Source organism: Triturus cristatus, chromosome 1_2 (genome assembly GCF_964204655.1).
Source record: "Triturus cristatus chromosome 1_2, aTriCri1.1, whole genome shotgun sequence".
NCBI classification, from domain to species: domain Eukaryota; kingdom Metazoa; phylum Chordata; class Amphibia; order Caudata; family Salamandridae; genus Triturus; species Triturus cristatus.
Genome location: NC_140580.1, coordinates 779518078 through 779539885, shown reverse-complemented (window position 1 = coordinate 779539885; position 21808 = coordinate 779518078). Strand labels below are relative to the sequence as shown.

The 21808-nt window shown below is 40.5% G+C and overlaps 1 protein-coding gene across 1 annotated transcript in view; it reads left to right on the top strand.

The window, feature by feature from the left end:
• ARID5B (AT-rich interaction domain 5B) overlaps window positions 1-21808 on the top strand; it is a 503692-nt gene that overhangs the window by 403375 nt on the left and 78509 nt on the right. Inside the window, exons 7-8 of the mRNA XM_085608788.1 lie at window positions 10097-10149; window positions 14203-14300. Of these exons, the coding sequence (XP_085464914.1) occupies window positions 10097-10149; window positions 14203-14300 (151 nt within the window). The remainder of the gene's footprint in view (window positions 1-10096; window positions 10150-14202; window positions 14301-21808) is intronic.

The following is a 21808-nucleotide window of genomic DNA, read 5'->3' as shown; positions in this document are numbered from 1 at the left end:
GAGTTTCTAAGGACTTTTTTGACCCCGAGCATCTTCAGCAATTCCTGGACCGTCTTCATCCTCAAGAAATGGAGGTTCTCACAACACCCTCACAGCAAGTTCAGCCCCATTCATCCTCTAAGTCTTCCACTACATTGCCAGATCGCAACAGGCGCCCTCCTAGCAGCCCCCGACCTCGGGGTAGGGATCTTGAACGTCTTCATCGCTCACAAGAAGATAGGAAATCTGCAATACAATCGGTTTCGGTTGCTACATTTTCACAAGATCTGCAGAGAGACAAGTCACGTTCTCCTCTTAAAACTCCTTCGGATGCGGACTGAATAACTCTCTCCCTTATGGAAGTTGCTGACCTTAATACTATTGGCAGTTAACTATAGACTCTCTTTTCTTGAGAAGTCTTATTTCTATTGTTAATTATTTACCACATTTCTCACATGTTTTGCTGTTCTTATAATATCTGCTTGTCCTTTTTTGCCTCTTTCTTCCTAGCTTTCTACCTTATTTCTTTTCTCCTTCAGTCTGCTTACTGTTATTTCTCTGCCTAATAATATCACTCTTTCTTCTTCTTATATTCATTGCTTCTCCTGTTACAATTTATTGCTTAAATATTTCTTACTAATTTTGCATTTACTTGGGCGCCTTGGCGTCTAATGGTTTAATTACAGTTTTATTATTCTATTTGCATGATTGCATGTTGGTCTATGTTTATTTATACACGCATTGTATGCTTTATGATATTAGGTTACTTTACATTTAATTATTACTAGACTCCCCCCTCTAAGCAATATTGCTTCTGAATCTCTATTTTGCTCTTTCTACCTTTTTATCGTACCTAGGTTCTTTTTCACAATGTTTTTCTGGGCTTTCCTTCTATTCCATTGCTATTCTCCTAATCTTTTCTCTTTTCTGTGGGGTCTTTTCCCGTGGCGGTGCTCTAGTGCGCCCAGACCCGCGGATAACAGTCTACGGTCTCTTGATCTCTCTTTGCTTTTACCCAATATTTTAAAGTTTTCCTTATTATTGTATCACCTCTCTAAATTTCATCTCCCTTTCTCTTCTTTTATTATTCTTCTGATCGCTTCTTTCATGTATTCCATTTAAATCAAAGTTTTGTTTCCATTTATTTTATTTTATTTTTGTTTCCCCTTCTTTTTGTCACTTCTTTTCTTTTCCTTTGTTTGGTCCAGCACGTTGTTTTGTGTTCCATTCCCCTGTCTCTGATATTTGCGTTGTTCTAATATGGCAAAAACACACTCTCTTAATGCAATTACTTGGAATGTACATGGTCTCACCCATTACATAAAACGGAAGAAGGTTCTTTCCTATCTTCAGACTAAGCATGTAGATGTAGCCTTGCTTCAGGAGACCCATTTGGATGCTCTAGAGTCAGACAAACTTTGTAGAGACTGGGTGGGTAAGGTTATACATAGCAGCATTCAACAGGATGAATCCACGGACGCAGGTCCCCTTCGCAAGTGTGGAGTTGCCATTCTTCTTCGCAAGTCCCTTCCGGTCATTGTCTCTAAAACATGGTCAGATGTAAATGGCCGCTACGTTTTTGCTAAACTTAAAATTGGTGATTCTCACGTCTGTGTAGGATCTGTATATGCCCCTACGGGTACCAAGAAAACATTCTTTCTTCAATTATCCCGCTTGTTGCTCGAAATTAATGCATCGCAATATTTGATTGGTGGAGACTGGAATGTGACGCAAGATTCTATTCTAGATAAAACTGGTCCACTAGATAGGGGCAATGCTTCAGATAGAGCTTTGCTAGGTGACATTATCTCAGATATGGGGTTGGTTGACCATTGGCGTATCAGTCACCCAACGGATAAGGAATATACTTTCTTTTCGTCGACTCATGGTACGTTCTCTCGTCTTGACTACTTCCTCATCTCACAGAATGCAGTTAAGTTGGTCACGGATTCCTGTATTCTGGAAGCGGCATTGTCTGACCACTCTCCGGTTCTCCTTTCCCTAGAACTGGGACTTTCTAGTCCTGGACGTAAGCCCTGGCGAATGAATATCCAACGCCACAGAACTCCTGTTGGTAAATCCCAACTACAGTCACACCTTCAAACTTATCTTTCTAATAATCAGGGATCCGTGACCTCCAGCAGGACTCTTTGGGCTGCAGCTAAGGCTACTTTAAGGGGACAATTAATGCGTGATGCAGCAATCACTAATAAGCAAAATGCGAGGAAACAAGTGGAGCTCGAACATGACATACAAACCTATTCTCGCCTATATATCACTTCTCCGTCCTTACAAAATCGTAAACTGCTTGAACAAGCCCGAATGGCCTTAAACAGTCTTTTTACATCTAAGGCAGAATACGCCTTACAGAAAATGAAAGGTCGACACTACGAGCAAGGAGAAAAGGCGGGAAGGTTATTAGCCGCACAGTTGCGTCAAAGGGAGGCATCTATGGCCATCCCGGCCATCAGATCTGCGCAAGGACACTTATGCACAAAACCTCAAGACATTGTCAATGAGTTCGCCTCCTTTTATGAATCCCTCTATACTTCTGATAATCGAATGGATTCGGATAAGATGACGGCATTTCTTGCGAAGGTGCATCTCCCTTCTCTTTCAGCGGATGGTAAGGCCATCCTTGAGGGTGAAATAACTAGGGATGAGGTTTCCAGTGCGATCGCTGCCCTGCCCTATCACAAGGCCCCTGGTGAGGATGGGTTTCCTCCTGAATTCTATCGTTGGGCAGGTCTCAATATTATTGACACTCTACATGCCGCATTCCAGGAGGCGGATGCTGCATCTTCATTGGGTCCCCTTTCTAACAAAGCTATTATTGTTGTGCTACCAAAGCCAGGCAAAGACCCCCAGCTTTGCAGTAGTTATCGTCCCATTTCCCTGTTGAACTCTGATATTAAAATCCTGGCTAGTATCCTTGCGTCTCGTTTACGTAAAGTCTTGCCTTCTTTGATACACCATTCCCAAGTAGGCTTTGTACCGGGACGCTCTTCCCGCAACCATTTGCGTTCTCTGGCCCATGCACTGTGGTCGGCTCAACATCTCACAGATGATGCGTTAGCCCTCTCACTTGACGCAGAAAAAGCGTTTGATCGCATCGAATGGAATTATCTTTTCACGGTCATGGAAAAATTTGGCTTAGGTACAAAATTTATTGATAAAGTACGTTTACTTTATAACCATCCTTCTGCTCAAGTGAATTGTGGTGGATTTCTATCTGATTCCTTTACAATTAAGAGAGGGACACGCCAAGGTTGTCCACTATCCCCCCTTCTGTTTCTTTTGGCTATGGAACCTTTAGCTGCTACCATCCGTCAATCTGATGAAGTTTCTGGTATTCCCCTCCCTATTGGACATTCCAAAATATACCTGTACGCTGATGATATTTTACTTACTCTTACTCGTCTTCCTCGGTCGATCCCCTCTCTTCTTCAAATTATTAATGATTTCTCTTCCTTTTCAGGTTATAAGATTAATTGGGACAAAAGTGAGGCTTTACCTATTTCTAACGGTACCACAAAAGCAGCCATCTTTGGCTTTCCTTTTCATTGGCAGTCCTCACGCCTCAAATATTTGGGTGTCCTAGTTAATAAAGGGTTACAAGATATGGTTACAGATAACTTGTCTCCTCTTATCTCCCAAATGCGTCGGGATTTTGATAAATGGAAGGCTTTGGGTCTTTCTCTCTGGGGTAGGGCTCAGGCTGTTAAAATGGTTACTCTTCCGAGATTCATTTACATTCTGGGCATGCTTCCCCTACAGATTCCCTTATCCTTACTCCGGTCAGTAGACGCCCAGATTAAAACCTTCATTTGGGGTACTGCTAAGCCGCGTCTTGCCATAACCAAGTTGAAGGCTCATCAGTTATCAGGCGGCATTGGTCTTCCATCCATTGAACACTACTCTTTGGCGTTACATATTTCCCAACTCTCATATTTTTTACCCGGTATTAAAGACTTGCCACAATGGGTCCAAATAGAACGACATCTTCTATCCTCGGAATCGAATCTTACTCCTTTGTATGGTAGTGGCACTAGTCGTCTTGACCCGAAGAATCCGATATTATCTGCCATGCATAAATCCTGGCAGAGAAGTCATAGGTTGCTAGGTTCGAATCCAAGAATTCACATTAAGGCCCCCCTATGGAATAACTCGGGCATTCGTATCAATGGTCGTATGTTATCCTGGCCTGATTGGCGTGCTGCAGGTATCCTATATCCGGATCAGCTTCTACATGATGGGGATTTTAAGCCATTCTCTCAGCTAAGGGTAGAATTTGATCTTCCCCTACATCATTCTTCTAAATACCTCCAGCTCCAGCAATGTCTGAAGACCCATATGGGATCACCGCCATGGCTACTACAAGATTCCCCTATTTTATCCTATTTGCACATTTGGGGGAAATTTAAAGGTGTTACCTCCGGTATATACAAAATTTTATCGTCCCATCTTTTCTCTAAATCTCTTTCACACGATCTTCAGCGTAAATGGCAAGCTCGCCTCTCAATTTCCTTTTCCAACACCGAATGGGATTTGATTCTAGAGAATTTGAACAAGGGAGCTCGTGAATCAAGGCTCAAATTTTGTCTTTTCAAAATACTACACGATTGGCATTGGTCTCCAGTCAAATTGCACAAAGCTGGTCTTCTTTCCCATTCTAACTGCTGGAGATGTACCAATTCAGGTTGCGATATTACTCATATCATTTGTGAATGCCCTAGTATCCAATCCTATTGGGCTTACATTGGTACTACTTTGAATTCCACTATGCCCCTAAAATTGCCACTTACACCAACTAACATTCTCCTGCATGACTTACGCCACTCCCCAAAGCTCTCGAAACCACAACTTCGTCTTTTTCATACCTCACTTGCTACTGCTAAAATATGTATCCTGCGTCATTGGAAATCATCTTTGCCTCCCTCTCAGGAAGATTGGTTGGTAGCGATGATTCAGACTGCCTCACATGAACGCACTATCTATAATCTTCAGGATCAAGCTGACACCTTTCTCCGAATTTGGTCTCCATTTCTTAAATCAAATACAGCTAGTTCCCCTGCTTCTACTTCTACCCAAACACATTAATCAGCTTTTACCCTCTCTTGTCCTTTGTTTATTTCTTTTCTTTTCCTTGCCTTCTGTATCCTCTGCTTTATTCGTTGTAGTGTTCTTCTGTCTTTATCTAATTACTTTCTCTTTGTTCTTTCTATCTATATTTCCCGCATTTCCATTGTCTAAGCTTTTTCCCTTTTCCTCTCCTTATAGGTCATGTCTTTATAATGTATCATCCTATGCCTTGACTTCATTATTACTTCAATTAGTATTTATCTATTTAAATGCATATTTATATCTTATTTATATCATATTTATTCATATGTATATTTCAGCATTGTTTCTTTCAACATGGATCTATTCTCTCTTCTTTTTCAGTTGTCTATGCTTTGATGTACTTGTTTTATAAAAATTCAATAAAAAATTTCAACACAAAAAAAAAAAAAAAAAAAAAAAAAAACTTCCCCATCGTTTATTCTGTGTATGTCTGAGACCAAGGGTGTACGAGTGAATGAATGAGAAGTACTGTACTGTTTCCATGATCCCTGATGGATCAAGGGTTGTCATGTTTGATAGTTGCCAGAAACTATTCGCTCCTTGGTAAGGTTAGGGGGCGTATAGTGTTACTGTGAGCTAGCTGGTCTAAAGGCTAACATATCCTTTAGGGGTGTCTGGAATCAGTCTGGACACCAATCCCTTAGTTTATGTTGTCTAATCGTGCAGATCCTATGTATCATTAGGAACTACATGACACTCTCCGTGGTTTTCACCTCCTCCACTCTCGACCTCAAATACATCCCTTACATGCCGAAAGCCACCTCCAGAACTGGCCACCACCTTATGTGTTTCAACAAAGCACAAAGCCTTTATATGCCAGCCTAAACCTACAGCAAGCTAAAAGAATTTTCTAAGTTAATTAAATCTAATCATTTGCTAAAGGATCACGGTGACTGAGTACAAGGATTACATTGCTCATTATATTTTAATATTTAAAGTAACCTGAATCTTTAGGGAAATTGGCACATAGTGACAACTGACCAATAAGGATGATGCTAAAAGGGATTTTTGCTAATTCTCAGGGAATTAATTTGGAAGATCAGGGTAGCAGAATCAATAATAATAATACTTCATGGGACACAGTGGAATGTGAAAATATGTATACTGTCCTTCCGCTGGCTATAGTGGTAGCAAATGGTACTCCTGTGGTCTTTCAGAGACTTACTGCTTCTAGTAACTTTTCCCTTCACCTCTTTAGGTTTCAGCTCCAAAGGCTTGAGTACGCACCAAAATTAAATGTGAGTGATATGTATGGTGTAAATGTATGGACTCGAATTCCTATGGCTAGAGGGTGATTTTCATCTATTGTCTTAAGGCAGGTTACATTAATAATTGCCTGCAGTCAACTAGAGCAAAGCTGGCGTACGTCTCCTAATGCCAGAAAGGGATAGAATGACCAGTTACCAATGGGAGGAGATGCGGCCCATTAGTTAAACTGCTGACATTGAAATCAGGAGCCCGCAATCCTGTCCCCTGCTTCGGCACATCACCAGAAACAGTGCATGGTGCTTGCCAAACCACTTTACGCCCCCGTGACTTACATTAAATGCATGTATTATGTAATTATGTAAAGGGAAAGTTTGCAGTTTGCTGTCTAGTAGCCTGCTAGTTACTTGCCTCATCCCCACTCAATCACATCCTACATATGGTAATTTGGTCTCAATAAGCTCTCGTCACCATATTGCTCTGAATAGAGCATCTCACTTTTTTATGCTTCTGCTGTAATAAAATTATTCTCCATAATAAGAGTTACAGTTCTCTTTGGTGCCAGATCTCCTGTATGTGAGCTACTTAAATAAAATCAATAAAGATTTTCAGAGTCGAATTCTGACTTTGAGATATTTTAAGGTAAATTGGAGTCTGCCTGGATTCTTTATTATAATAAAATATGGCATGATCCTGACTTGCTGATATCACAAGCAGCCATATGAAAGTTCGAAGAACGGGACTGCTACAATAGGGGGCGAGTCCCTAGTCAATTTTTGTTTGTGTCCTTGGATTGAATACATTGTCACAAATTAGCTAATCTGGGCTACATTTATTCACAGTTCCACATTTCTGGAAATTTAAATCTGGATTATTTGGAATTTGTGATGAGGGTGCTGTTAGTCTTATGTACTTGATAAGCTCCACCTTTACCTTCCGAGGACTTGCCAGAGGAATTTTTCGAAGTTAAGCGGGAAACAATGTAATTGGAAGGAAAACATAGCGGATCATCTTCTGCACATACTACCTACACTCCACTACTATCCAACCTTTTCAGTGCTATTGCCCTGTGCCATATCATACTTTGTGGTTGTGATGTAAGGTAGGCGATAACAAACTGCTTGTAGGCAAATCTTAAAATAAAGAAAAGGCATACAGCCTTGGAAAGCAGTGTATGTGCCCTGAAATCAAATGTGCAACTGAATATATGTAAAGAGGAATACACAACTTCACGTGATGCACTGAAATGTCTCCCTCCAGATTCAAACCATGTGACACGTTGTAAAGAATGCAAAACGTGTATGTTTTAAATAACAATTTGAGTACCAAAGAAGCAACTGGCACTGATTGCAACAGAATCCTGGCAAGCACGACAAACTCGCAGAACCACAGATGATTACATTGTTTGCCTGAACAAGGCCTGCCCAAAATAGACATAAAATGAATGTGCTGTGAACAGCTTTGTTGCATTACGCGCAGATTCTGCTTAAACGAATGCCTAAGCAAATCTGTTAATGGCTTCGAAGCTGTGCAAGGGTCAGCGATGCTTTCCAAAGGCGTTGTGTCAAAGGGCCTTGTTTACTATTTCCGCCCGCACGTAAGTACCACGGGCGGATGAATTCAAGTAGGCCCTGCAGAAATGGGCCCAAATCCTTGATTCGGCGGTCACGTGACGAGCACGTGCAGCGTTTATGGCGTGGCGCTAACTGGGGCACCTCACGCTTATGCACTGTGAGTGTGCTACCTGTGTGTTTTAGAGAAAGCACGCAGCTCTGACAATAAATTATGCATTGCAAAACTGCTGCTCTGTACAGAAAAAAGCCCTGCGTGCTTTCCACCAGAGGCATCACGGGGAGTGACATTTAAATATACCTTATGAGCACAGATATGTCAGCACTGTAACTTAATGAGTTGCCTGCATCATCTAATTAGGCGGCGAGGCCTTTGGGTTTGATAGGGTGTACATTTGTCGGAATCAGAAAATCAGTTTCTCATTTCCTTAAATAGCTACGGTGGCAAAATGTGTGTGGTTTGGTACCCCCTCCCCTCCCCCCGAATCAGCTTTAGTGACAAACAAATTTAAAATTTTGTACAGTAACACTGTCTTATAAGTAGCACTTTTACATGTATCACATCCCTTGGATGGGTATTGCTCTCAGTGTCTTTCTTTCCTTAGTTGAGACCTTTCTTCATTCAGGAGAAGGATTTGTTTTAATGCTTTTTAGGAATTTGTATGGTGTTCCTGTTGCCAGTAAAGGGTGTGTATCTTTGGTGTAGCAGGTGCAGTTGCACTGAGGCCAAGAGGTATGGGGAGAACTGCATCCATACTTTGGCTGCCTTTTGTACCCATCCGGGGAGAAAAGGACCATTGTTGTTGCTTATTTTAGGGCCTACAGTGCAGCTATCAACAAAAAGATTTAAAGAAAGCTTATGTTACTCCCAGCCTCTGAGGATTTCTCAGGACTGCATTCCAGGCCTTTGTTTTTCACCCACATGTGACTGCAGACAGATTCGGACCAGGAAATCAGTCTTGGCCCTGTTCCAACAGCAAAAGTTCATCTTGAACTGTCAGTCTAGGTCCCCTCAGTACAGGAACACACACAGCGCGCGCAACGAAATTCGTTTGATTTATTTAAATGTGTATTTACCTCCGTTCATCCATATTCCAGTGTTTACATTTCCCCACCCCGCCCCGCCGCCCCACCGAACTCCCTCCACGGACCGCTACTGTGTGGTACGGAAAGTGTAGAGCGGTCACCAGCACCTTGGCATTAGGTAATTTGCAGTAGTGTATCATGGCTTGCAGCCCTTTCTCCTATGACCCACGTGAGCTATAATGATGTAGTTTGCTTTTTTCTGGTCTTGGATCTCTGAGGGTGAAAAGTCGTGCACTCCTCCAGAGAATATGTGGGTACATTTTTTTGCCTTCCTGTTGTAGCTGTGTGACTTTTCTGATTTTTCTTTAATTGTTATGTGGCGGTTCTATTTGCTTTCGGTAAATATTAACTCTGATAAGAGAAGCTTTAATTATAGGCTGCTTGGCCCCTTAAGCAGTGAGCCATATGATGATAGTGTGATGAATCATGGGAGTGTTGACTGAACTGTGACACCATACCCACTCTTCAATTAAGCATTTGAATTTTGTGAAATCACTTTCCTACAAAGAGCTATTGTGCAGACTGTAGGTCTCCAACACGTGAGTCAAACACCAACCGAGTGCCAGAATGTTAATGAGTAATAATTAAAGCACCACGGTGCAAAGTGATGAGAGGCGAAACTTATGTATCCAGCGGAAGTGAAAAAAAAAAGTAGTTTTTGCAGTTGCGAGCAAGCATGTCAAGTTTCTGGTTTGTGGAGAGCAGAAAAATGCAAATGACTTTTAAAGGTATCCCAGCAGGAACATATGTGGGCACGCTGTTACTCATCTTGAGGCCTGTGTGTGGCAAGGCACATCTCACATGCACACAAACATGAATTCCTTGCCCCGTTTACTTAAAACAGCACTAGTTCGAGCAAGATTACAGTACTTTCCCTGCAGCGTACTTTTTTAGTTTTCTTTAGTTTTCAAACTCTGCTTTCCAAAGGGATCTGATGTTGTAAACTATTATTAACGTGTGTTCTGTTAATTTGATATTATTCTTGGAACTGCGCCACTGTCTAAAAACATCGCCTCGATAAAAAGATATTGTGTGTGTTTTTTTCACATGGAAAATGTTGAATGTGCTTTTGTTATGAACCACTGTGGCTAATGCAATGCTTATCTAAACACTTATTGTCCCTCTAACAGTTAACCTTTGGACTATGTTTCAAGCTGCTCAAAAACTGGGAGGATATGAAACAGTAAGTGTTTAAGTGACTTCAAAATTAATTGTGCAATGCAGCGCTCCCTGGTTTGACAGGAATGGGGTTGATGCAAAGGCAAACAGTCATTCGGAATAGCTGAACACATCAGAGGTTTCTTGAACCAGCTCCACAGCCGGGCTCAATTAGTTCCAGCTTTCCAGAATTGTAAACTCGTCATAAGCCGACCAGTGGAAAACACATGTAACTCTTCCCTGTCAAGGAAATTAGTTGGGGCTGTAATTTTTTCCCATGTTGAGAAACGGCTATTATTGTGCGGCCAGCCAAGATTGCCTAAAAGTCATTCCGCTTGGCAACATACCTGACATCTGCTCTCGTCTCATATGAGAAATGTATTAAAAGCCTTCCGACGTAATCGCGATTGCCCATTAAGGAGCGGTGCGATGCACGAGCCCGCTTTATGGCCGGCGTAAAAGCTGTCTCATATCAAGGTCAGCGGCAAACAAACAGGAAGCAATCAAGCAAGCGCAGAAAATGCTTTGACACTGTTTATCTCTTAATTGTATCTGACATAAGCAGTTTATTTTTAGCTTCCAGGAACATTCGATGGTCGTGCACTGTACAGTACAGTATGTACTGGGGAACCATTGATATGTTTGAGCAAGCAGTTTAGATTGAAATCTGCAACAACAAAAAAAAGCAGAGCCGCTTCAATGCAGCGCGCAGATGACATCTGTAATATAAAAACAGAACAAAAGGCAATTGACACAGGGAGATTGCGTCAGTGGAAATATTTCCGTACACACAGCGATCTGATTACTCTCCGCGGCTGCTGCTGCAATCAAAAGAGCTGAATTAATTCTCGAAACATAATCTCGAGCATCTCTTTATGGAAGTAATTTATTTATGGCGAAATAGCTTGGCTCTATTGTTGCGCGAGACATATGGAGGTTGCGCTGTGCACTCTGATGCCGGCGCACACAAAGGCCCCTTTAACAACAAAGCATCTCCTTGGTCGGGGGCCACAGCGAACATGTTGACAATACGGTTTAGTTATCCATGAATTAATTGATAATTAGGAAATATAAAATGAAGCCTGATGGAAACAGAGGCTGCGTGGTATTAAAAGACTGGTTAAGTATTGCCTGATAACATGAACAGGTATTATTCAGAAGTACAAAACCAATAAATTAAGTAAATCTCACATAAGGACTGAATGTCCTGCACCCTTCCGAAATGGAGCGGTACCAAATAACTCTGCAATCTGCATTCAATTATATTTAGATGTCTACTTTGCTTATATGCATATTATGCTGTCCTTGAGCATTAAACAAGCATTGAAATCTACATAGTAAATCCAAAAATGATAGATTCTGTTTTTAATTTTATTCCACTGCTGACACAACTTAGATTTATAGGTATAAACATCAACAAAGAGCAGTGTTTTTACATTTCAAATAGTTTAAAGCACATCAAAGCAAAAGCTACATTCTTAAACCCCAAATCAAATAAGGAAAAATTTACAGGTTTTAGGAAAATATTAGTGTGCTTCTATTTGGGTTAAATTAGTGTATGTTAACTTACATTTATTTTATATGTGGGATTTAAAAACAATATCTTTGACCTCCAAATGATGATTCCTCTGGTATTTGTCAGCATCACATTAGAAGATAACTCCCAACAGTCAGGCTTCTATTCCTCACAATTCGATATAGTGTGATTCTAAAAACCGAATCTGGGTTCTGGGGTGAAGGTTTGGATCGAGAGGGGTGGGAGGAGGGTAGAGTTTTTATGCTCGGAAAACTCTCTACCACATACATTTTGCTGTATAGGTTATCCAGAGAGGGTGTTCCATTCTCCAGCTACTGTTGTGTAGGCTTCTTTTGTTTAATTTAACTGAAAACCTGTTTTAAGTTGTGCGGGTCAATTTAGATACACTCTGCCTTATCTCCATTATTTTCAACTAGGCCAGAGTGAAGTGAGCCATGAGAATGAAATATTCAGGGTATTGTCAGAAGATAAAGAAAGTTGTGCAACCCATACTCTATTGAGAATGCCGATGGGCCTGCTCTGATTTTTTTAATGTTACTCAAGTGTGCCCAACAATCTGCTCATGCGCAGAGGGTCCTCCAAGATTTTTGACATTCATTCAGAAGAGCAGAGCGCTCATCTGGTCACCTGTACACACAGCTGTGTCCCCAACATTAGTGCAGGGTGGAACTGCCCCCTGGAAGTCTAGAGACGTTGACTGCTGGTGACATTTTAGGTACACTTGAAGGGCACACGCTTTTTTTTGTGTGTATTTCTTTAAGTAGTGAGTGGTCTGGTGACCCGCATTCTATTAACGGGGACCTTCATTCCCCCTGCAAGATGGTAGTCCCTATGAACAGAAGTGGTAGGGTCAGCAGTGGGTCTCAACTAGCAGGAAAGAAAACTTGCAGTAGAATGGGAGATAACTTTCCATCGTGGTCAATGGTTATAGTAATTATGAGGACTCCCAAAATGGTCAGAAGCCCAAGGTCATTGGGTCCTTCCACTGGGGCCACAAACCCAACAGGGACAAAGATGACCAGAATCAGCCCAAGTTGGTTGCTTCATCTAGGGGGTGAAAGGCTAAATAAAGCAAGACGGCTCAGAGTGGCCCACATTGCCATAAAGTGACAAACAGGAAATCCTGCTGCAAAGAGCATGGTCTATAGATAGGTGGAGAATGTACAGGACTGCAACAAAGTGGTGGTTGTGATCTTGCTAATTGGTATAGGAGTTCACTCTTTATAAATTAAATAACAGAAGTAAGTGGATTATCCATCTGGCTGTGCTGTAGCACCTGAAGCCAGGGAACACTGGTGGTAAATGGTGCTACCATTAAGAACACTAACAAGGAACACTAACTGCCTGAGAACCCAAAGGTTTCATAGTTCATGCTGATGGTCACACCTGCTTCATTTTAGGAGACCGTACAGTTAAGTTACTCGCTGGTTAATAACCAGCCGACCACCTCACTGAAATATACCTTTATTCTCCAGGCCAAGTTCTACTTTAACTATATTATCGTGATTGGCACAAGAAGACAGAGCATATGAGTGGTTAGATATGTCTGCACATTACATACGAAGAGACAAAAAGAAAGTAAAATAATTACATGCAGTCAAATGTTTCAACTCAGTATTTTCACATCTTAGTGCACCCCACATGATTTCTACAATTTGAATAATCTGAAAAGTGTTTTCCCTAGTGGGTGACAGCTGATAATCGTGACATCTACAGTGAGCTCGTGAGTGGTTCCGTTTGGTCACTAGCCTTTCTTTGGGTATCACATGACTTAATTCTGGCCTACAACCTGTCATACGTACAGGACAGAATGATCCTCTGGAAGGATGCTCAAAAACTCAAAATGGAATTCTTTGATCACTAATTGAATATGATAATACAAAATGTACTTGTAGATTGGTGGAACGTTGTATGCCATGGTGCCACCAGAGATCATATATTCAATCTGCCCTTTGAGTAAAAGGTTTCATGATTTGCCCAGTGTCTCATGATGTATCTCAAAGACTACACTTGTAGGAAAGAAGAGACACAAAACCGGAGGCATGGCTAGACAGCTTTGAGTGCGGAGCGGTTGACTTGCCCTGGCATTCTCAATTCTGTTAAAATATTATTGCCACTGGGATGCCCGTATGCCTTTGACTATCTGGCAGAAGATAACCTTTGTCATCGAGTAGTGAGCAAAGGGTATTCCAATGAGAGGCTACCAACCGTCTGTAGATGGAAACAAATAAACTGTAGCCACATAGAACACATAACCTTCTTATAAGGGACCATATAATGAAAGAGGTTGCTTGGCAGAAGAAAACAGGGAATGTCCTTGGCCAATAATTTCTGAACACATAAGCATTCTCAGAATTATTTTCATTGTAAACATTTAGAAAACAAAAATGAAAGTAATTTTTCTTACAGTTAGATTAAAAAACGTTGTTTATAACGTATGATGTCTTGAAGGAGAGAATATGCTTTTGCTTATGCTGTGTGAAAGTGTTGCTTAAACTCCTAAAATGCTACATTCAACTCCTCTTATTATTATTTTTCCAGATTACCGCCCGTCGACAATGGAAACATGTCTATGATGAATTAGGTGGTAACCCTGGAAGTACCAGTGCTGCTACATGTACTCGCAGGCATTACGAACGGTAAATCCCATAAACATACATGACAGTCTTCAGGACACTGCATGTATTTTGGATGTATTTTGCTAATAATCTCATTAATTTCAAACACTGTCATGTCCATTATAGAACTGTAAACACATTGAAACTTTTTACTATCTTATTGAATAATGGTCTCTAAAATCTTTAATGTACAAAAAGGGGTATTGCATATGTTATTTATAAAATAATTACTCATTACAATCTTTTTTTCTGATGACACGTTATTTTGTTGCGCTTGTGCAGTGTAGCTCCTATTCCCCTTTGATTAGCTATGTCTATACATTCCATATATATTGTCTCATAACTAAAACACTCTTTAGTATTTTGTTCTGTATTTCTGCACATGTGTATTTCTTATAACAAGCAGCACCTCAGATACCTGGTTTGTTTAGTAGCACCAAAAAAGAGACACTTGACAATAGTCGCCAAATTAAGAGATTAGAAATTTAAACAAAAAGAGAAAATGAGAAAGCAAAAAAATCTGCTCAAGGACTAACTCTTGTTTCTTAGATTTTTGGACTTCATTTTGCAGTACTAATGTTAATGGTTGTGAACGCTGAAACTTGTCCCACTAGTCCTCGCCCAGTTAATAGGATTGCTGTGGTTTCTGGTAGCATCTTGCACAAGTGTTCTGTTCCTCTAAAGGGGCCTGACTGCATTCCTATCTAAGGCCCTGATTATGATATCGGGCAGTCGGATCACCCACAGGCCATCGGTGGCAGTCCGACTGCCATATTATGATACTGGTGGTTGGACCCTAATCTGTCGGACACAAGACCGCTGATTCCACCAGGGTCATAGATCCCGATGGTGGGGCAGTCCGAGCAACATCCTACAATGCTGGCGGTGCCGCGGCAGCAACTGCCGTCGGGATTATGATATCCATTTTTGGCAGCCTCTTCATGGCGGGAACCCCACCACGAAAAGGTTGTCGCAAAAGGAGATGGGGCATGCCAAACAGAGCCCCCGCCATCATAGGGCACCGAGAAGTGGTACATGGTGCATGGCACACGATGCAAGGACGTGCAGAAGGTGCTGCACCATGGTGGCATCTGCTGTGGCCCTTCTAAATGTCCGAGCCATGCTGCCGTAGTGAGATCGTGGACTTTCCATTTTTTGTTCCATTTATAAGGCTCAGAGTTTTTGGAATTGCCATTCTAATATGCTTGTCCTAGGGATCAGATATTTGAGTACTGCTGTGAATGTGAAATTGAGATGGAGTCACCACAGTAGTGATCCTTTTGTTTGGTTGAGGCTCTTTTTAATCCTGTTTACATGTCTTCAGCCCATGTATGACATTAGATAGAAGTCACTGCGACATGTGTTCTATTTCTCAGGCTTTTGTGTTGTCAGTTTGTGAGACTCTTCGGTTTTATAATCGCCTTAGCAAAGTGAGTGCTTCTAAAGTAGACTTTTGCCATATATAGCTCTAGCTTGTGCACACTTATAACGTGTCCTTCTGTGTCCTTCTGTTTATGTGATTTGTGACTTGATATTTGTATACTTCAATATTAGTCTTTTGGTTCTGTGGCTGTGACATTGCCACATTAGTAGCGGCATCATGTCTTTGATTTAGGCTGTTGTGCTGCCAGTGGCGTTTCTGTTAATCAGGGTTCAGCAACAGAAGTGTTTCTTCAGGTTCTGTGGTTCAGAGGTATACGCTTGCTTTTAATTTGCATATTACTTAGACCTCCAGTTACTGTTTATTTCTGTGACTTTGTTTTCATGTTTGCTAGACTTTGTTGTATTTCTGATGCTCCAATGTGTGCATGTGTATCTTGGGTTTGAAGGGCCCAGGGCTAATGAATATTTTATTTGCTGTGTCATTACTGATCTCGGTATTTCTTGTGAGGACTAGAAAAATGTTGCTTCACAGAATTTGAGCTTTGTGTAATATAACTATGCATGCACAGAATGTGTTGAACTGATTAAATTCGGACTCAGGGACTTTCCTGCAGTCCTAGTTTGCCTCCAAAAAGAGTAATTTGATTCATTCCTATGGGAGGGCTAGATGGTCAGGAAAATGCATAATAAATGAAGTGATCATTCTTAGTGTTGCAACTTCATGGGTGTTCGCAAACATTTGCAATTTCTTTCCCTCATATATCTGCAATTCTAAATAGAGACCTGATTGAATAAGGTGCAAGTGGTAGAGAAAGTCCAGAAAAATATGGAAAATGAAAAGAATAATCACTTTTACCCAATGGTTTGTGAGTGTTGAAATCCTCTCAAAGAGTGACTTTTATTGTGACATTCCATACATTTCCTAACCTTGCATATGAGGGTTTCCCACACTACAGAGACTTTCACCAGTAGGCATTGAGAAATAGATATGTTCTTAAAACTTTACTCAAATCATAATTTCCCTCTAGTACACCTGTGAGTTTTATGAACCAGTAGACAGTTGTAACTGTGCATCTAGGCATGCTTAGATTTATGATTTTTTTGTGTACAAAGTCTATAGGCTTTAATGTGCATGTGAGAATACTGGAATCTTTTTAACAAAGTTTTTTGGGTATGGTCTTAATTTATAATATTGGGAAATAAAACTCTGGAAGTGCAAGGGACATAGTTTATCTAAATTCTGATAAGTGTACTATGTTCTCTGGAATTAGGTGAGCCTGGAGCCAGAAAAAAGGCAGCTATTTGCTGCACTTGTTACGTAATCCACCATCCGGTAAACGATTTAAAGCGTGCAACAAAAATAATTATTTGAAGCCCAACCAGATAAAGCTGCTGAAAAGGTGTAAACGTAGTCCATGTTCATTGGTTTAATGAAGTACTAAAGCAGTGAGAATTTCAATCATGTGGTGTTCAAGGCCCCAGTTGATGGAATTGCGGAAATAGCTTTAGCACCAGGAAACAAAAACTATGCATAGTTAAGTCTAATTCAAATAGAGTGAGATCAATATCTTTCATGAAAATTTTGTTTCCTTATTCTTGACATTTCATGTTAACATCAATATTTGCATTGCAGCAGCATTTCATGAGGACATTGTTTGGAAAGGTCTCAGTTATTTTGCACCTCGTAATATTATCTGAGATCTTGAATCTTAGTTTGTCCTAGTGAGATTTACAATGAGAGACAATACTGTATCTTTCCTCCTGAAGTTCATTTCTGCAATTAGCAATCTCACTCTGGTAGCCATTTCACCTTTCCTTGTAAGAGAAAGCAGGAAGGCACATGAACTCCAGAAATCCGTCAACTGCTTTGTGTTTTGGTACCCCCTTCCTATCCCAACCCACTTGGGTGACTCCTCTTGCCTGGAAGGACACATCGTTCTATGGAATCTTCTATCTGAAGCTGGATACTTCCCGGTCACTCATAAACAACCCTCTTCTTCCCCTCTACTTCTATTGGTCTGCTTCTTTGAAGTATGTATCCCAGTTCTGCAAATTAAATATGCCTGGGAGTGAGGTTTTACCTGTCCCTCATCTTAGTGCATTAGTTTCTTCTCCTTTTAGTTCAAACTTGAATCCAGGCTTTGGCTTTCTCATTTACAGCTTTTAGACTTTCTTAGCATCCATTGTTTTCTGGATAGCTTACAGGCTCCTCTTTGCATTGTAGCCGTGTCACCTGCTGGTCTCCTCAGTACTTGCTGCAACTCTGCCTCCTGCACCTGAGCTGTGCTTTGCCCAGTGCTGGCTCTGTGGATGCTAACACCTTCTCTGGCACTCATGAGCCGCTACACACCCTACCACAGCTGATTCCACCAGACCAGTGAAAATGTGGGGAATTTTACTATCCTGAATTTTGCCTTTACCCAGTTATTCTTGGGCACAATTTACACATGATTTCAGGATGGGAAATACATTATGAATGCTTAATTTGCCTTTTCCCCACCCATTTCCAGAACACACTACTGCAGAAAAACTGCCCACCTAGGGGATTTGTGGGAGTTCTACTTTTCATTTGCAACGGTAGAAGTTTGTGGACATCAGGATTGATCATTTGGTTTGAAGACGGCTCTTTTTGTTCACGAGTTCTTATTTTAGTCATGTACATTGTTTTTATTTCCAGGAAGAGCAACATGCGTTTACTCTGCATGCTCTGCATTATCAACTATTTCCTCTTTTCACGCAGTGAATTGTGTTGCCAGTAAATGCTTTTGTTTTGATTCTAGGAAAGGTAGCTAATGTTTCAGTAAATGATGTTCAGAAATTGGTTTGAATGCATTTCCTTTAATAATGAGTATAATAATGAAAGTGCATCTACTCAAAAGAATGGATGGATGTTTTTACTTAAAGAACAGCTAAATGTGTGTTTTGGCAAGGGAAGCATTTTTACCACTGCAGGCTTGAACAGTTAGTGCCCGCCCACGATCTCTATTAATTTATATTGCCACATGTTTTGCAGGTGAACTTTGCCTGGATACTTATTCATGTCTTTCTGATTTTATAATAAATAGTAGTCTTTTGGCCAAATTCCATTAGTATGTGTGATTAATAGATCATTAGTAATAAAATTATTAATATTCACACATACCCACACCACTGACTGATGTCATTTGAAACTGTTGTGGCATTAATAGCAATCCCAAATTTCACCAAACGAGCAGGCAAAACAAACTAGCCCTATTATGTGAGGTTTTTGTTCTGATCTTTATTTGAGAAAATGGAACCAAATTTTACATTTAACGGTGTAATTTACTCAAAAAGTGGCCAAAAAGGCATACAGTTGCATAAAATATTCCAATACTTTCACAATATGTCAATCAAGCTTGACCCTCCCTTGAGGTCGAGGGGAAATCCACCTCCCCTAGAAACCAGATAAATTGTGGTAAAATTATGCATTTTCAGCAAATGTCTCCTAAAATCGAGTAGCAATCCAGGGTTATTAGGACAGCTTAGAAACTGTGGCATGGTACAACAGGCAGTTTACACCAGACCTACCAGTTCAGGACCCAGAGAGGAATATTAACACGTTCATAAAATGCTTTCTCAAAAGGATGGTAAAATGTCCACAAAAGAGTCATTACATGACAGCCAGAGCAGCAAGTGCCCTCTGCCACCAGTGAAATCCCCTAAGCTATATGACTCCGAAATTCAGCATGAATTACCATTTGTCTCCTATTTCAAAATATTTTGGCATTGCGAACATTTAGCACCCAGAACGGAGCACGCCAGTTCAGTTCTGGACAATAAGCATTGTGATATCAAATACAAGGTTTTCCTATTTTCTGGAAAAGGAGCCCAGTTCCACCTAATAAAAGCTGCTTATTTTCATGAGCAAACATTGCAGTTTTATGTCCTGAAATACCTTCTTTTAACTCTTAGCAAATACACGTTTGGGCTCCAAATATTTTCTTGTCAGTTTCTTCTAGCATTTATATATGCTGCTGCCACACAATGACAAAGTCTGCTTGAAATGGTCACATGCATATGCATCACTATGACATGGATGATCACAATATACTAATGATGGGAACAAATATAACAGGACTACGATTATGTCAGGAATGTGCCCTTTAATTCCAGGGATGCGCAAAATATGCCATATATGACTAGCATTGTGTGGGGGTGGGCAGCACCATCCCTAGGATGTAAACCATACAAGGCTGGCTATCCTTATGCCAGCAGTGCTACCATCATGCCAGTGATCAAAGTACTTGCAAAGGAGGCATGAAGTGCATTTCACTGTAAGGTGCAACAGTATAATGTAGCATTTCTCAGAAACGTGTCTTATCTCATATTATCTCTCTCGCAGTACTTAAAAATACTTCGTAAGATTCACATTTCCCACCATATTTCAGCTTGCAATATTTTTATGCATTTGAAAAAAACTGTCTAACCTTTTAGTTGAGTTATTTGCTTCAGATCTTTAAATGTTTTTCTCCAAAGAGTTATTTTATACTACAATACAGTACTCATGCATTATCAAATGCAGAAATGCCAACATCAGATTTATCACCCTGCTGACCTTCATCTGAACAAGAACCTTCATCTTGGAGAGGACTTTACTAATCCCATCAAATGCCTTGCTTAGGAAATATCAGTTTTTGATACCAGCTGGATAAGCAAGACTGGTAGATGTACAAACAACCCACCAGTGTAATCACGGTCAATCATAAGGAGTAAAAAGTTACTCAAGATAAATTGTACTCAGTCAGTTTGAGGTAAAAAGGGCTGCAATCTCTCAATAGAGAATTTTCTTTTTTCAGTTCCTGCATTCCTAGCGATATACATTAGACGTGGATGGAAATCTGTGCAAGAATAGGTATTTTTAACTTTTTGTGCACCATGTTATATGCACATGGGCTCAAATGCAGAGTTTTAAGAGAGGTATTTTCTGAATCCTCTCATAAAACACATTTCACTTGCGTCCCTTTTACTCAATTGATATATTTTCTACAGTTGTATAATATGAGCTCTAGCTGTCGCCACCAGTCGTCACAGGTTAGAATCAATTGGTGGGACTTTCTGAAAGCCTCATTATAATCATGGTATACGGGGTTGAGAGTAACAGAGGGGCGGTGGTGAGCTGTGGCAGCTAAGAGCTGCTTGAAACCCAATGTGCCTTAGAGAACATATCAATATTCTTCTCTGGGTCCTGGGCCTGTAGGGTTGGTGTAAACTGGCTGTTGTACCATGCCCACATTTTCTAAGCTACCTCGAATAACCCTGGATTGCTATTCAATTTTAGGAAACATTTGCTGAAAATGCATCATTTTACCACGCTATATCAGGTTTTGTGGAGAGGTGGAATTCCCCTCGCCTCCACAGAAGGGTCAAGCTTAATTGATATATCATGAAAATATTGGAATATTTTGTGCAAATGTATGGCTTTTTGGCCACTTTATGTGTAAATGACACTTTTAAATGCACAATTCGGACCCATGTTTTCAAATAAAGTTCAGAAAAACGTGATCTTCGTTATTGAAGGCTTAACATATTTATTATAAGGAAGGGTGCCGCTGTAAGTAATTGTTGCAGAACACTAAATTTGCATATTCTAAAACAGACGCATGTGACTATTTGGTTCCCGCCTCATTACATTATCTAAACCGCTCCTCTACTTCGTATTGGGGTGTGAATCTGCAGCTGGTATTTGTCTTGCGTTCCACTTGCCCAGCAAGGGGAAAGGACAAAGACTTGGGAGTAAGGTATGATAATTAAAGAGGAAGCAACTTAGCAGCAAAGACAATTTTGTCACCAAGCATTCCAAAGTAGTGTGTTTTGCATAAATGATTTTAGGAAGTGGCCTCTTGTTTGACCGTTGTAACACCTTCAAGACCTAGCATTTCCAGCAGTGTTGATTGACTAGCCGAATAAAAATAGTTTGATAATTCTGTCTCCTGGAACATTCAATGCTTGAAACTAAACACATTTAATTTTCTAAATGCTTAAGTCCCTGAGATATAAATCAGCATGGTGGTTTGCAGTGCATAAATGTGAGAAAGAGCGTTGGACATCTTTCTTAACCTGGCACACATTCAAGAATAGTTTTTCTTTTTTGGCACCAATGGCGAATTTCTTCTTTATTCACTGTA